Raw genomic sequence first — 14,151 nt, forward strand, 5'->3', positions numbered from 1 at the left:
CTATATACAAAGTATGAAGCATCCAGGTCTTCCACCTTCTAAAATATAAAGCTTTTAAGAAGTGAGCTAACGTCGCCACCGTAGCCGCCGCCTCCGGATCACTATCCCTATGTCGAGCTTTCTGCAACAAAAGTTGCAGGCTCGACAAAAATGGTTCAAAATTGACTATAAAGGGCAATAACTCCTAAAGGGGTCAACTGACCATTTCGGTCATGTTGACTTATTTGTAAATCTTACTTTACTGAACATTTTTGCTGTTTACAGTTTATCTCTATCTATAATAATATTCAAGATAATAACCAAAAACAGTAAAATTTCCATAAAATTACTAATTCAGGGGCAGTAACCCAACAACGGGTTGTCCGATTCATCTGAAAATTTCAGGGCAGATAGATCTTGACCTGATGAACGATTTAACCCCAAGTCAAATTTGCTATAAATGCTTTGACTTTGAGTTAAAAGCCAAAAACCACATTTTACCCCTATGTTCTATTTTTAGCCCTGGTGGCCATCTTGGTTGGTTGACTGGGTCACCGGACACATTTTTTAACCTAGATACCCCAATGATGATTGTGGCCAAGTTTGGTTAAATTTGGCCCAGTAGTTTCAGAGGAGAAGATTTTTGTAAAAGCTAACGACGGACGACGACGACGACGACGACAGACGGCGGACGCCAAGTGATGAGAAAAGCTCACTTGGCCCTTTGGGCCAGGTGAGCTAATAATGTATAAAATGTATGTCAGGAGGATATTGTTTCCATTTAAATCTTCAAGGCTACTTGAACCAAGCCAACTGATATGTTTTGATAGTGACCTTGTACAATTATTATCTATGCATGAAATTATCTATTTATTATTTTATTTATCCATAGTTACTCTTAATTTTTAAAGTAAATATTATCAAGTTTTCTGATGAACTACATTTTCTCTATGAGATCGTTCAATATCAGAATTTAACACCATAGATCATATTCCTGTGGTATGACATAATTATTCACCAAATATTGAAATACATATTTCCAATTACAGAATAAATATCTAAATTATTCTTTTTTTTTATGTTTTTTATAATCCAACTTTTTATGAAATTGTTTATATATATATTAATACACTATAATACAGTAGAGAATAGTATTACAAAAATCTGTATAATATTACATATAAGCTGTAAGCATGAACTGACCTTAAGTACTGGTATTCAGTTTGGCTATGTTATAGATTTATTGTTTCATTTGATTTTATCATGAAAAAATATATATTTATAAACAATACTTCCTAGTCTACTTAAAATAAATGTAAATCACAGGAAATCATCAAAACTTTCCATTTTTATAAATCACTTACAAATATTTGAGGTAAAGCATGAGGGATATATACATTTAGTACATAAAATTTAGAATTTCAAAAACTTACAGTCAGGCAATATTTACTAAAACCAGGGTAATAAAACTTCTCATGTCTAGAGTATATGCATCTGGTACTTTGGCTGCATTTTGAAACTCTGTATGTAGATATATAAACTACTACTCACAGGGCACTAAATAAGCTAGGGTACCATTAGGGTTTCTCCAAATCTCTGCACTATTACTAGGCAAAAAGGGGGGGGAGTTAATGACCCAATAGGGTCTTGATTGGTCAGTAATCCCTAAACTTTTAAACAACATCATAATACACATTCAGGAGGGCATCTTCTTTGATAGTGTGCATGTTTGTGCATGTATCAGATTTAAATTTGCAAATATTAAGACAGGTCTTATTTTTTTCTAAGAAACACTTTTATTTTTTTGTTTGACATTTTTAAATAAACTGTTATCACAGAGATATGTCTCGCCTTTTTGTAATTTTAATATTGCAAATGTTGAAATTAAAATAGCAATATTTTAACATGTAAGTTATGCAAATATTCAGTCAATGAATGTGCAAAAATTAGCATACCTATGTGTAGCTTTTCGACCTTGTCATGGCGAGACACAAATCTTATTGCTTGGCTTTGTGTCCAATAAAATATAATTTTGTTTGTTTAATATTTTTTTAAATGTACTTAAGTAATTTATTCAATGTATAATATCAGAATAAATCTCTGTTTGATATTTTTCAGAACCTTTGTATCTTGATTACTATCAGAGTTAATACCTGTGTGTCAATGGCAGAGTGTTGTAAATGATATCTTTATTAAACCAGATGCTTCGCAGGACGCAGCTTTATACAACCGCAGAGTTCGAACCCTGAACATTGGGGCAAGTATGGACACAACATTCAAGCTTGATACAGCTCTGAATTTGGATTGTGATTTAATAGTTGACACAACACAGGTTTCTGACACATAATGAATGTGGTCTAAGAACTTAAACTTAAAAAAATCTTAAATTTTAAATTGAACATTACTTATTACGGTCCAATATCCAAAATCTGAATACATGGTTAGATTCAGCTTATCAAAGAACCCCAATTTTAGATGAAATCAAATAAAACTCAATTTTGGACCCTTTAGACCTCAATGTGGACCAATCTGATAACCAGGCCCAAACATCAAAAATCTAAATACATGGTTAGATTAAGTATATATCAAAGAACCCCATATATACAATTTTTGTTGAAATCAAACAAAGTTTAAGTTTGGACCGCAATTTGGAATAACTTGAAAACTGGGCCTATAATCAAAAATTTAAATACAGATTTAGATTTAGAATATCAAAGAACCCTAAGGATTCAATTTTTGTTGATATCAAACAAAGTTTAATTTTGGACCATGACTTGGACCAACTTGAAAACTGGGCCCATAATAAAAATTATAAGTACATGTTTAGATTCAGCATATCAAAGAACCACAAGGATTCAATTTTTGTTGAAATCAAACAAAGTTTAATTTTGGACCCCAATTTGGACCAACTTGAAAACTGGGCCAATAATAAAAAAATAAGTACATGTTTAGATTCAGCATATCAAAGAACCCCAATTTTAGCTGAAATCAAATAAAGTTCAATTTTGGACCCTTTAGACCTCAATGTGGACCAATCTGATAACCAGGCCCAAACATCAAAAATCTAAATACATGGTTAGATTAAGTATATATCAAAGAACCCCATATATACAATTTTTGTTGAAATCAAACAAAGTTTAATTTTGGACCGCAATTTGGACCAACTTGAAAACTGGGCCTATAATCAAAAATCTAAATACAGATTTAGATTCAGCATATCAAAGAACCCCAATGATTCAATTTTGGTTGATATCAAACAAAGTTTAATTTTGGACCACAATTTGGACCAACTTGAAAACTGGGCCCATAATAAAAATTATAATATAATAATAATAATAATAATTCTTTATTTAAAGAGGGTTACAAAGTTAGCTATAAAGCTAATCTTCCCTGAGGCCCTCATGAAATACAATGAAATATAATAAACAATTGCAAAATATCAAACAGACACACATACATGAATAATGAAATAAAAAATTGTTATGAAATATCCAATTTTCAAAACAGGTAAAAGTTACAAATTCATATATGACATGTATAGTAATGGCATCAACAATATCATAACTTTGAGTAAGTGTGTGAAAATTATTATGCATATTAAAACGCACAGCTTCTTAATGTTCCATCAAGTAATTTTTTAAATCTTTTTTGAATGAGCTTGTACTTGAGGTTGATTTTTTCAAGGATATATTGGTAAGTTATTCCATAAAATAGATCCTGAATATATAAAAGATTTCTTATAAGCTCTGTTTTGGCTTTTGGAACTTGTAAATTTTTGCAAGGGGCATTTCTCAAACAATATTGGTTTATTTCTGGCATTTCTTTAAATTTTTCAGTGAGATATACAGGGGCTTCATTCTTAAGGCATTTATGCATCAAAACTGATTTGTGGTTTAAGTACATGTTTAGATTCAGCATATCAAAGAACCACAAGGATTCAATTTTTGTTGAAATCAAACAAAGTTAAATTTTGGACCACGATTTGGACCAACTTGAAAACTGTGCCCATAATAAAAAATATAAGTACATGTTTAGATTCAGCATATCAAAAAACCCCAAGAATTCAATTTTTGTTGAAATTTAATTTGTGACCCCAATTTGGACCAACTTGAAAACTGGGCCAATAATCAAAAATCTAAGTACATGTTAAGATTCAGCATATCAAAGAACCCCAAGAATTCAATTTTTGTTAAATTCAAACCTAGTTTAATTTTGGACCCTTTGGACCTTAATGTAGACCAATTTGAAAACGGGACCAAAAATTAAGAATCTACATACACAGTTAGATTAGGCATATCAAAGAACCCAAATTATTCAATTTTTGATGAATTCAAACAAAGTTTAATTTTGGACCCTTTGTGCCCCTTATTCCTAAACTGTTGGTGGGACCAAAACTCCCAAAATCAATCCCAACCTTCCTTTTATGGTCATAAACCTTGTGTTTAAATTTCATAGATTTCTATTTACTTATACTAAAGTTATGGTGCGAAAACCAAGAAAAATGCTTATTTGGGCCCATTTTTGGCCCCTAATTCCTAAACTGTTGGGACCTCAACTCCCAAAATCAATCCCAACCTTCCTTTTGTGTCCATAAACCTTGTGTTTAAATTTCATTGATTTCTATTTTCTTATACTAAAGTTATTGTGGGAAAACCAAGAATAATGCTTATTTGGGCCCTTTTTTTGGTCCCTTATTCTAAACTGTTGGGACCAAAACTCCCAAAATCAATCCCAACCTTCCTTTAGTGGTCTTAAACCTTGTGTCAAAATTTCATAGATTTCTATTTACTTAAACTAAAGTTATATTGCGAAAAACCAAGAAAATGCTTATTTGAGCCCTTTTTGGTCCCTAATTCCCAAACTGTTGGGACCAAAACTTCCAAAATCAATCCCAACCTTCCTTTTATGGTCATAAACCTTGTGTTTAAATTTCATAGATTTCTATTCACTTATACTAAAGTTATAGTGCAAAAACCAAAAGTCTTCGGACGCTGCTGATGCTGACGACTACAGACAACGACGACGCCAATTTTTGCGGTCGTATAAAAAGTCTGTCAAATTTTACATGTACAATGTATATGTACAATGTGTTTATTAAACACTATAATGAAGAAATATATCTGTGATAAGAACCTGCACTGACTGAGGTGACTGGTTATAGTTGATAAAGGTAATAAGATGTTGCAATGTCCATATTGAAATTTCCATATTGAAATCCTTGTGTAATTTTAACAAACTCTAATATAATACTGTTAGATAGATGTTTCCATAGAAATGCTTTTCTTGTTGAGATGAAGTATTGTCAATTATAGTACAATGCAAGAATGTTTTAAAATGTCTTTGAGAATTCGGTTACACTCCAAAATAGACTGTTGATGAGATATCATATGATTGCTAATCTTTCAAGCAAGTTATAACTGATTGTGTTACACCACCGAATTTATAAACCTTGCAAGGTGGTGAAATCTTTATAATCAGTGAATCCCAATCAATTGACCTTTAAATATCACAAACTAAAACATGTATGTAAAGTAAGCAAACCATTTAAAGTCAATAGACCATGACTGAGGGGTGGAGACAAATAATCTCCATGACAATGAGATGTGTCAATACTAATACATCTGCATACCAATTATCATTGACCTACCACTAGTGGTTCCCCATAAACTGAACTAATCACAAACTAATACATGTAAAGTAAGCAAATCATTCAAAGTCAATAGACCATGACTGAGGGGGCGGAGACAAATAATCTCCATGGCAATGAGATGTGGCAATGGTAATACATCTGCTTACCAATTATCATTGACCTACCACTAGTGGTTCCCCATAAACTGACCTAATCACAAACTAATACATGTAAAGTAAGCAAATCATGCCAAACTCTGTCAAGGCGAGACAAAAATGCACTACAATTGTCAATCTGACGTCACAATGGAAAAGTAAACAACCGATACCGGAAACACCGGAAGTAACTTGCACGATAGGCACTATTATAGGTTTTGTGCACGAGATGCACCTGATATGGGTTATCAGCCCGGGTGGGAAATTATGGCTTGTGTACTTCCGCTCATTACACATATGCAAAAGCTATCATATCAATGCTAAGTATATGATAAACAATTATAACTAGTGGGAACCTGGGCTTAATCTTGTATTCTCCCTTCACCTATTACCAGGGATGGGGTAATTGAAAATGTAATGGTAATTAAGTGTAATGCATTACAATTCTCCATGTAATTGAATGTAATGTGTAATTAAGCATTTTTTTAATTACATGTAATGGTAATTTAATTAATTACATTGAAAAAAGCATGTAATGCTCAATTACTTGTGAATTACATTTCAATTACATGTACTTTTATTGTGTTAAAGATAAGGATTTGTGTTTAATAATATAAATTGTTAAATTATATTTACTTTTAAAATATTGATATCACATACTTCTTTAATATATGAAGTCTGTAATTTGTTTTGAAGTTTTTATATTATTTATTTGACCTACAGAATTTTTTTCTCTCAATAGTCTTATAATTAAATAAAAATGTGAGAATATTTATATATATGTGTTGTTCAGTTTTTTAGAAAGATCTTTGTTAACTAAATAGATTGATAAGTTATTAACCACCTTGTTAAACAAAACCAAAAAAATGTGTCACAGTGAATTTTTTTTCTTATACAAGTAATTAGAATTTAAAATCACTGCACACAATCATTTTGTCAAATTAGAATACACAAAAGGATTATAGAAATAAAAATCAATAGCTGTAAAAACAAACAGCAATTAATCAGATTAAAATGTCAAGGGACAATGCCACTTTTACATGTATTTTTATCTAATTAGTGAAATACATGTATTGCTAATATTTAGACATTATGTACATAGTTTGTACTAAAAATTATTTTCAATATTGTGACAAGCACACTGTTTAATATCTTTAAAGTAAAAAAAAAAAAAAAAAAAAAATTATTTATAATTTCTGTTTTATTTAAATGAATGTCAAAATACCCCTTAATGTATTGGCAAGTAATTATGAACAAATTCCCTCTCCTATCAACACATCTTCTAATCATGGAACTTCCATGTTCTGATCAAGCAATATCTGCCGCATAAGCTCCTGTCAAAAAACTTTAGAACTGCTGTCAAAGTGTTCAGACCAGAGATATGCAGACTAAATGACAAAACATTAAAATAACTAATGATTATCAAATGCAAGGCTTAAACTATGCTTATCGGTACGTCATGCATATTTTACACATGGATTTTATATACATGTATAATATTGTTAAAAAAAATTTATGATAAAATGTAATGTGTAATTTAATTAATTACTTTAGTAAAGTAATTGTAATTTAATTAATTATATTTCAAAAACTATGTAATGTGTAATTAGTGTAATTGATCATTTTTGCAATGTAATGTGTAATTTAATTAATTACATTCCAATGTAATTGACCCCAAGTCTGCCTATGACTGTCATGGCATTTAGAATATATAAAGGGAACTAGATATTTTCAATTACTCATATTAGGGTGCTTTTGCATGACCCTATAGAAGAATTCATTGGGGTACTAGTATTTCATGTCAGGACAAATGAAAGTATTCAACATATGTAGTTTAGGGATTGGAATTGAACTGCTTTCATTTCAATTGCATGACCAAGAATGACACAAGGTTTATCAATAGAATTAATACATGAAGAAAATATATGGTTTAGTGGTGTAAAATGTGAACAGTTTCTTTGATATCTAACAACTGGGACTGGTTATAAGCAACAAAGGCTAAGGAAATAGAAAGATTTTGCATTGCAAAAAGTAAAATATTGTCTTGGTGTACTAATAATATTTCATCTTGACGTCGAAGGTTAAGGTCTTGAGGTAATGCACATAATGCCAAACATCAAAAGGATAAAAAAAAATATAACCTGAATAAGAAAATGTAACACAAAAACGTTACTTATTAAAAGTCAATGATAAAGGAAATAATAATTTTACTAAACGATCAGTTTTCCCATTAACACAGGAAAGTATCAAATTAACACAGCCACCAGTACCATTTACAAGGTCATACATTTTTGAGTGTTTTTAATTATTTGATCAATAATACTTGAGAGACAATTTACTATGGATACATTAGTATTTTCTGGGAACCTATTTTCGTGGAATGACGAAACTTTGTATTTTTGTGGATAGTTGATTTTGTGGTTTTATTAAGGTCTACATACAAGCCTTTAGAAAATTTGTACTTAGTTGAACATTCATTTCATCTGTAACCAGGAAATCAATGAAAATTGGTATCCCAGTAATGAATCCACAGTATATCAACAAATATTCTTGTTTCCTCTTATTGCCAAAATATAATAAGCTCCTCTGAGCATACTTATGTTATCTTTATATTGCAACATAAAATCTATTGCTTAAATGTTCTAAGTTTAATATTTAATGATTTTACCAAATTCTTTATTCAATAAGAATATGTGACCTGTCATCAATCCCAACTAGAACTATTATATTTCAATGTTCCGTAAACCTGACAAACCCTAATATTTCAACTACAGCCCCTAAAGAAACCATATTGTCCATATACATCTTCATCAATGGACAGTCTTTCACATTTTAGACTATAACATTATTCGTTAATAAAATCTATAAAATTTTGTTGAACCAGTATTGCTTACTGTGGATTTATTATTATTCATTGGATACCAATTTCTGTGGGTAGAGGTGAACCAAGAATTCAAATGTTCAATGAATAATATATTTTCAATGGGCTTTATATACAGATATTAGCAAAATCACCAGGAATATGTAAGTTTTCAGCAATCCACGAAAAAATAAACCCACGAAAATAAATGACTCCACATTTGTTTTTGTGAAAAATGTGTTAAAACCATCACTGAAGGGCAGTAACTCCTCTGTAAAGACCACTGACAAGTTCATTAAAATGTCACCTGACCTGTTAGATACCCTCATAATAAATGTGGCCATGTTTGGTTAAAGGAGATAATTTTTATAATAGTTAATGAACGTTTGAGTACAACATACTTTGGTAGAAGCTCACATTGGCCCTTTAGGCCAGAAGAGCTAAAAAGTTTTCATCATTATAATGTTTGTATGATTTGTATATCTACAAATACTTAAATATGATTGTTTAAACTTGTATGTAAACTAGGCTGCTGGAACACAAACTTTACATAAACATAAGAACACTATTCATTTACCTTTATATAAAAAACAGGGAACTCTTGTGAACAAAGGGATGTATAAAACAATCTGTTTTCAATAGAAGACCTAATGAATATGAACCAGTCAGTGCTCTCCTCATAAATTTATTACACTCTAGCAGACAACAGTTTAGTTTTCTGCAACAAAGTATTGCAGGATTTGCAGAAGCAGCTACTCAAAAACACTTTTCATTGTTAAAAATTTAGGAAATTAAGAAGATTTTTATACAAAAGGTCTCTAAAAATACTTGACAAACAACAGATTTTAGTGCAAGGACATATCAATCTTATTTACAAGAGAAAAATCTATCTGAAGATTCAAGAATTTGCATAACAAGGAATTGGACAGTATTTTGTTTAAATTTTATCCTGAGGCTCACACAGAAAACTACTTTGTTTTTAATGACATGGTATCTAGCTGGCACAGGACGTTTGCGCTTTTTTACCTGTAAAACGATAGGACATTTGCGCATCAAATACTATGGACATTTGCGCTTTAAATTTTGATTCACATGTATTAAATTGACTGGACATTTGCGCTTTTTACCTATAGTCTTCCACCTGTAATTTTAATGAGAAGTAATATTACGTAGATGAATTTAACTTATATTTGTCATTAACACAATAAATGGTGCAGAATCCTTCCATGCCCACTTTAATGAACAGTTCTTCTTACTGATTCTGCTATTTATTTCTTTTTTTCTTTTTTGAATAGCTCATTTAACAACAGTTAGTGAATTACATTAAGATTTGTGATATTGATGAACAGGCACCCCAGAATTGAGAAACATAATTATTTATTTGAAATATGGTCGAAATACCAGTCAAAACAGATAACAAAAGCTATTTTTTTTTCCTTGGGTTTCAGATATCAAGCTAAAAATGTCCTATGATTTGAAGTGCAAGTGTCCAAAAATAAAAGCGCAAATGTCCTCTGAAAAAGCGCAAACGTCCTGTGCCGTATCTAGCATTCCAACAAAGTGTCATTAGCAACTACAAAAGATCTTAAATGGCAGGGTAATTAATCATTACCCCCTGATTGAATTGTCACAATAAAAGAAATTGTATGAAAATTTTGATGTAAATAAAAATGTATAACTTCAGGAAAAAAGTTCTCATGTTGATTTGATGCTGTATTCTGTGAGAAGAGGTCATGAAATGATGAAAACATTCTTGAACTTAAAATAAAATATTTCACAGCCACAAAAGATGCAGATGGAGGAGTATACATATCATTGTTTACATTTTTATTTACATAAAAATATTCATACAATTTCTTTAAAAGAATGATAATGCAATCTATTTCAGGTAATTAATCTGCAACTAATTTTCACATTAAATTTCTAAGTGATTGAGATATTTAAGTTTGTAGAACATCTACAAAGCAGTGGCAATCCAATGAGGCTTTAACACATACAAATGACCATAGTTACTGTATCATCCTCTTCTTCTTCATAGTAAATCATAGTATCAGGATAATTTATGCCAGTAAACCACTAAATATGTCTCAAGCATTCAGGCTTCTTCACGCCCAAGTTAATTAATTTAAGTGAAGCTTAATTGGTTAAAACTTGCAGGAACATGAATATAACTACAAACTCCTCCTCTTTTTCAAAATATGGGAATTTAAATCAGTATTTGGTATTATTGGCTATCCCACTGTCTATATCACTCTGCTCAGCTCTTAGTAAAATTGCATATCACAGCTTTGTGACGTTAAATACAATGTAGGTTGACCCAGCCTTAATAACTTTGACTCTGACATATCAGCCACGTCATGATGTTTTAACCAACATTGATAAGTTTAATACGAACTTATCAAGTCATCTTCCGGTTTTCTGGTGAAACAAAGAAAACACTTCAAAGACGCAAATACAGGGCTTCATATTTAGACATATAGCAGACAACCTGATAATGAGTACTTATTAGATTAAATGACAGCTTAGCAATTCTATGTACCCACCTGGAATCCCAGTCATCACTGTTGATATCATATTTATATGTGGGCTGAAATGTTACTTCAGCTTCAGAGTAACCTTTAAATACTTCTGTTCTTCCTAACTGCCTATGAAGCTGGAAAAACAAAATACATGATTACATTTCTTTGATGATTTGTATATAAAAAATATATATTTTGTGATTATTTCCTCAAAAGGCTGGTGTCAAAGTTTCATTTAGAAAATTGAACATTGTTATTGATGTCTAATAAACTTTATCCTCAGCTGCATCTTAATGTTAATTACCAAAATTCAAATATAGAAAAAAAAGTTTCAAAATTTGGCAATAGATGATGAAAAGCCTTCTTTCAAAGTTTCATAAAATTCAGCTATACTTTGACCAAGTTTTTCATGAAAACAAAAACTTAAACCACAGACTAAACCTAAATGTTGACAACTTTGGAGGAATGTACAATCGCTATGTCTTGGTTCTGTAAAGTATGAAAACTATTAGAAAAAGCAGCTGTATCTCAAAAGACTTTAGGAGAGAGCATTTACTTTCATTGGTTGTGTCTTTCCCAAGAAAACATCATAACACCTGTCAATCTTTTCTAGGGATTCAATGTTATTCCATGTGTTAGAAGAAAACATTGTAATTGGAGATCTTAGAAAAGCTTCTAAATATCTATTTAAAAGTTAATGTCAAAAACTTTTGTTCTACCTTAATTGATTTTGAGGATGATTTCTTTTACAATGACTTTGTTGTTTTGTGACACCCTGCTTAAGTACAAATTTTTTTTTCTTTCTATTTTTGCTAATTTCACAATAAATGTAATGAAAATTCATAATCAAGGACACGATATATGTGAAAATAAAACCTTATCAACTGGCTATTAATTTTTGAAATTCTGAAATGTGAACTCTATGAAAGTTATTTTCTATAAAGTATACAGTAGAATGGCTTGTATAGTCCGCGGTTTTATTCTCCAAAATTGGACCTTCCAGACAGGGTGCGGACTATAGAGTACAATAAGCAAGAAATAAGAGAAACATTTCAATTTCGCCGGCGAGGTGGTTTGTTTACGTTCTGCCATCTTTGTTATTGATATTGTAGAGAGCGCTCTTATCATTTTTCAAACAGTAATTTTAACTCATCCATATTAATAAGTTATTTCTATTCAATATCAAATTATAACTGATAAATATAATAAGAGTGCTCACGCTGAAGTGTCTCGCCTTCTTTACTAATCATTGATATTATATTGATAGTCCTAACTATAAGAAAGCTTTATTGCAACTCTCACATAAACTTAACATTAACCAAGAAAACTAAACATTGACCAACGAACCATTAAAATGAGGTCAAGGTCAGATGAACCATGCCAGGCAGACATGTACAGCTAAGAATTCTCCCATTCAACAAACATAGTTGACCTATTGCTTATAGTTTAAGAAAAACAGACCAAAACACAAAATCTTAACACTGAGCAATGAACCGTGAAAATGAGGTCAAGGTCAAATAAAACCTACGCCACTGACATATAGATATTGAAATATTTTCACATACCAAATATAGTTGACCTATTGCATAAAGTATTAGATAAAAGACCAAAACTCAAAAACTTAACTATAACCACTGAACCATGAAAATGAGGTCAAGGTCAGATGACCTTAACTTAACCTACCAGTCGGACATGTACACCTAACAGTCCTTCCATACACCAAATATAGTAGACCTATTGCATAAAGTATAAGAAAAATAGACCAAAACTCAAAAACTTAACTATAACCACTGAACCGTGAAAATGAGGTCAAGGTCAAATAAAACCTTCACGACTGACATATAGATCATAAAATATTTCCATACACCAAATATAGTTGACCTATTGCATAAAGTATTAGAAAAAAAAGACCAAAACTCAAAAACTGAACTATAACCACTGTAACATGAAAATCAGGTCAAAGTCAGATGACACCTACCAGTGAGACATGTACACCTTACAGTCCTTCTATACACCGAATATACTAGACCTATTGCTTATAGTATCTGAGATATGGACTTGACCACCGAAACTTAACCTTGTTCACTGATCCATGAAATGAGGTCGAGGTCAAGTGAAATCTGTCTGACGGGCATGAGGACCTTGCAAGGTACGCACATACCAAATATAGTTATCCTTTAACTTATAATAAGAGAGAATTTTACATTACAAAAGATTTTAACTTTTTGACTGACGGAAACTTCGTAACATGAGGCATCCATATTACAAAGTATGAAGTGTCCAGGTCTTCAACCTTCTTAAATATAAAGTGTTTAAGAAGTTAGCTAACGCCGCCACCGTAGCTGTCGTAGCCGCCATAGCCACCTCCAGATCACTATTCCTATGTCGAGCTTTCTGTGACTTTTGAGGCTCGACAAAAACTAAACCTTCCATTACAAATTTCTCGTTTCTTTTCAATGCACCCGTTTGAATGGTTTTACACTAGTAATTTTGGGGCCCTTTATAGCTTGTTGTCCGGTGTGAGCGAAGGCTCCGTGTTGAAGCCGTACATTGACCTATAATTGTTTACTTTTTTTAAATTGTTATTTGGATGGAGAGTTCTCTTCCTATATCTATTGGTTGAAATAAACTGGTATCTGCTTGATTGAAATGATACAAACATGGTGAAAAGACAACTGTAACACAGCTTAGAACTTGTAAACTACAAAACGTAATCGGTTATTGTTCGTTCCGTTTTGGTGTTTTATACTGACTAATATGATTTGTGTTAGCTTAAGACTATTCAAACATTAATGTGATAGATATATTTAAGACTGTTTTACAAAAGGAGGGAACTGTTTTACTTTCAAAGTCGAATTATAGTGATATCTGTTATGTACAGATTTCGACTCTCACCGGTTAATTTTTTCTTTTTCACATGCTTTTTAAACTTCCTGTTTAAACATATACAAGTTTCTAAATTGTTTTTTAAGTGAATTAAACTTATTTTAACAATCATGAAGCGTTCTA

General features: G+C 31.3%; 1 protein-coding gene across 3 annotated transcripts in view; it reads right to left on the minus strand.

The window, feature by feature from the left end:
- Nucleotides 1-14,151, minus strand: part of LOC143048084 (inositol polyphosphate 5-phosphatase OCRL-like) — a 61,512-nt gene that overhangs the window by 15,408 nt on the left and 31,953 nt on the right. For all 3 annotated transcript variants that reach the window (XM_076221531.1, XM_076221530.1, XM_076221529.1), the window contains one exon: nt 11,167-11,276. In XM_076221531.1, the coding sequence (XP_076077646.1) occupies nt 11,167-11,276 (110 nt within the window). The remainder of the gene's footprint in view (nt 1-11,166; nt 11,277-14,151) is intronic.

This window comes from Mytilus galloprovincialis, chromosome 10 (assembly GCF_965363235.1).
Source record: "Mytilus galloprovincialis chromosome 10, xbMytGall1.hap1.1, whole genome shotgun sequence".
Lineage (NCBI taxonomy): Eukaryota > Metazoa > Mollusca > Bivalvia > Mytilida > Mytilidae > Mytilus > Mytilus galloprovincialis.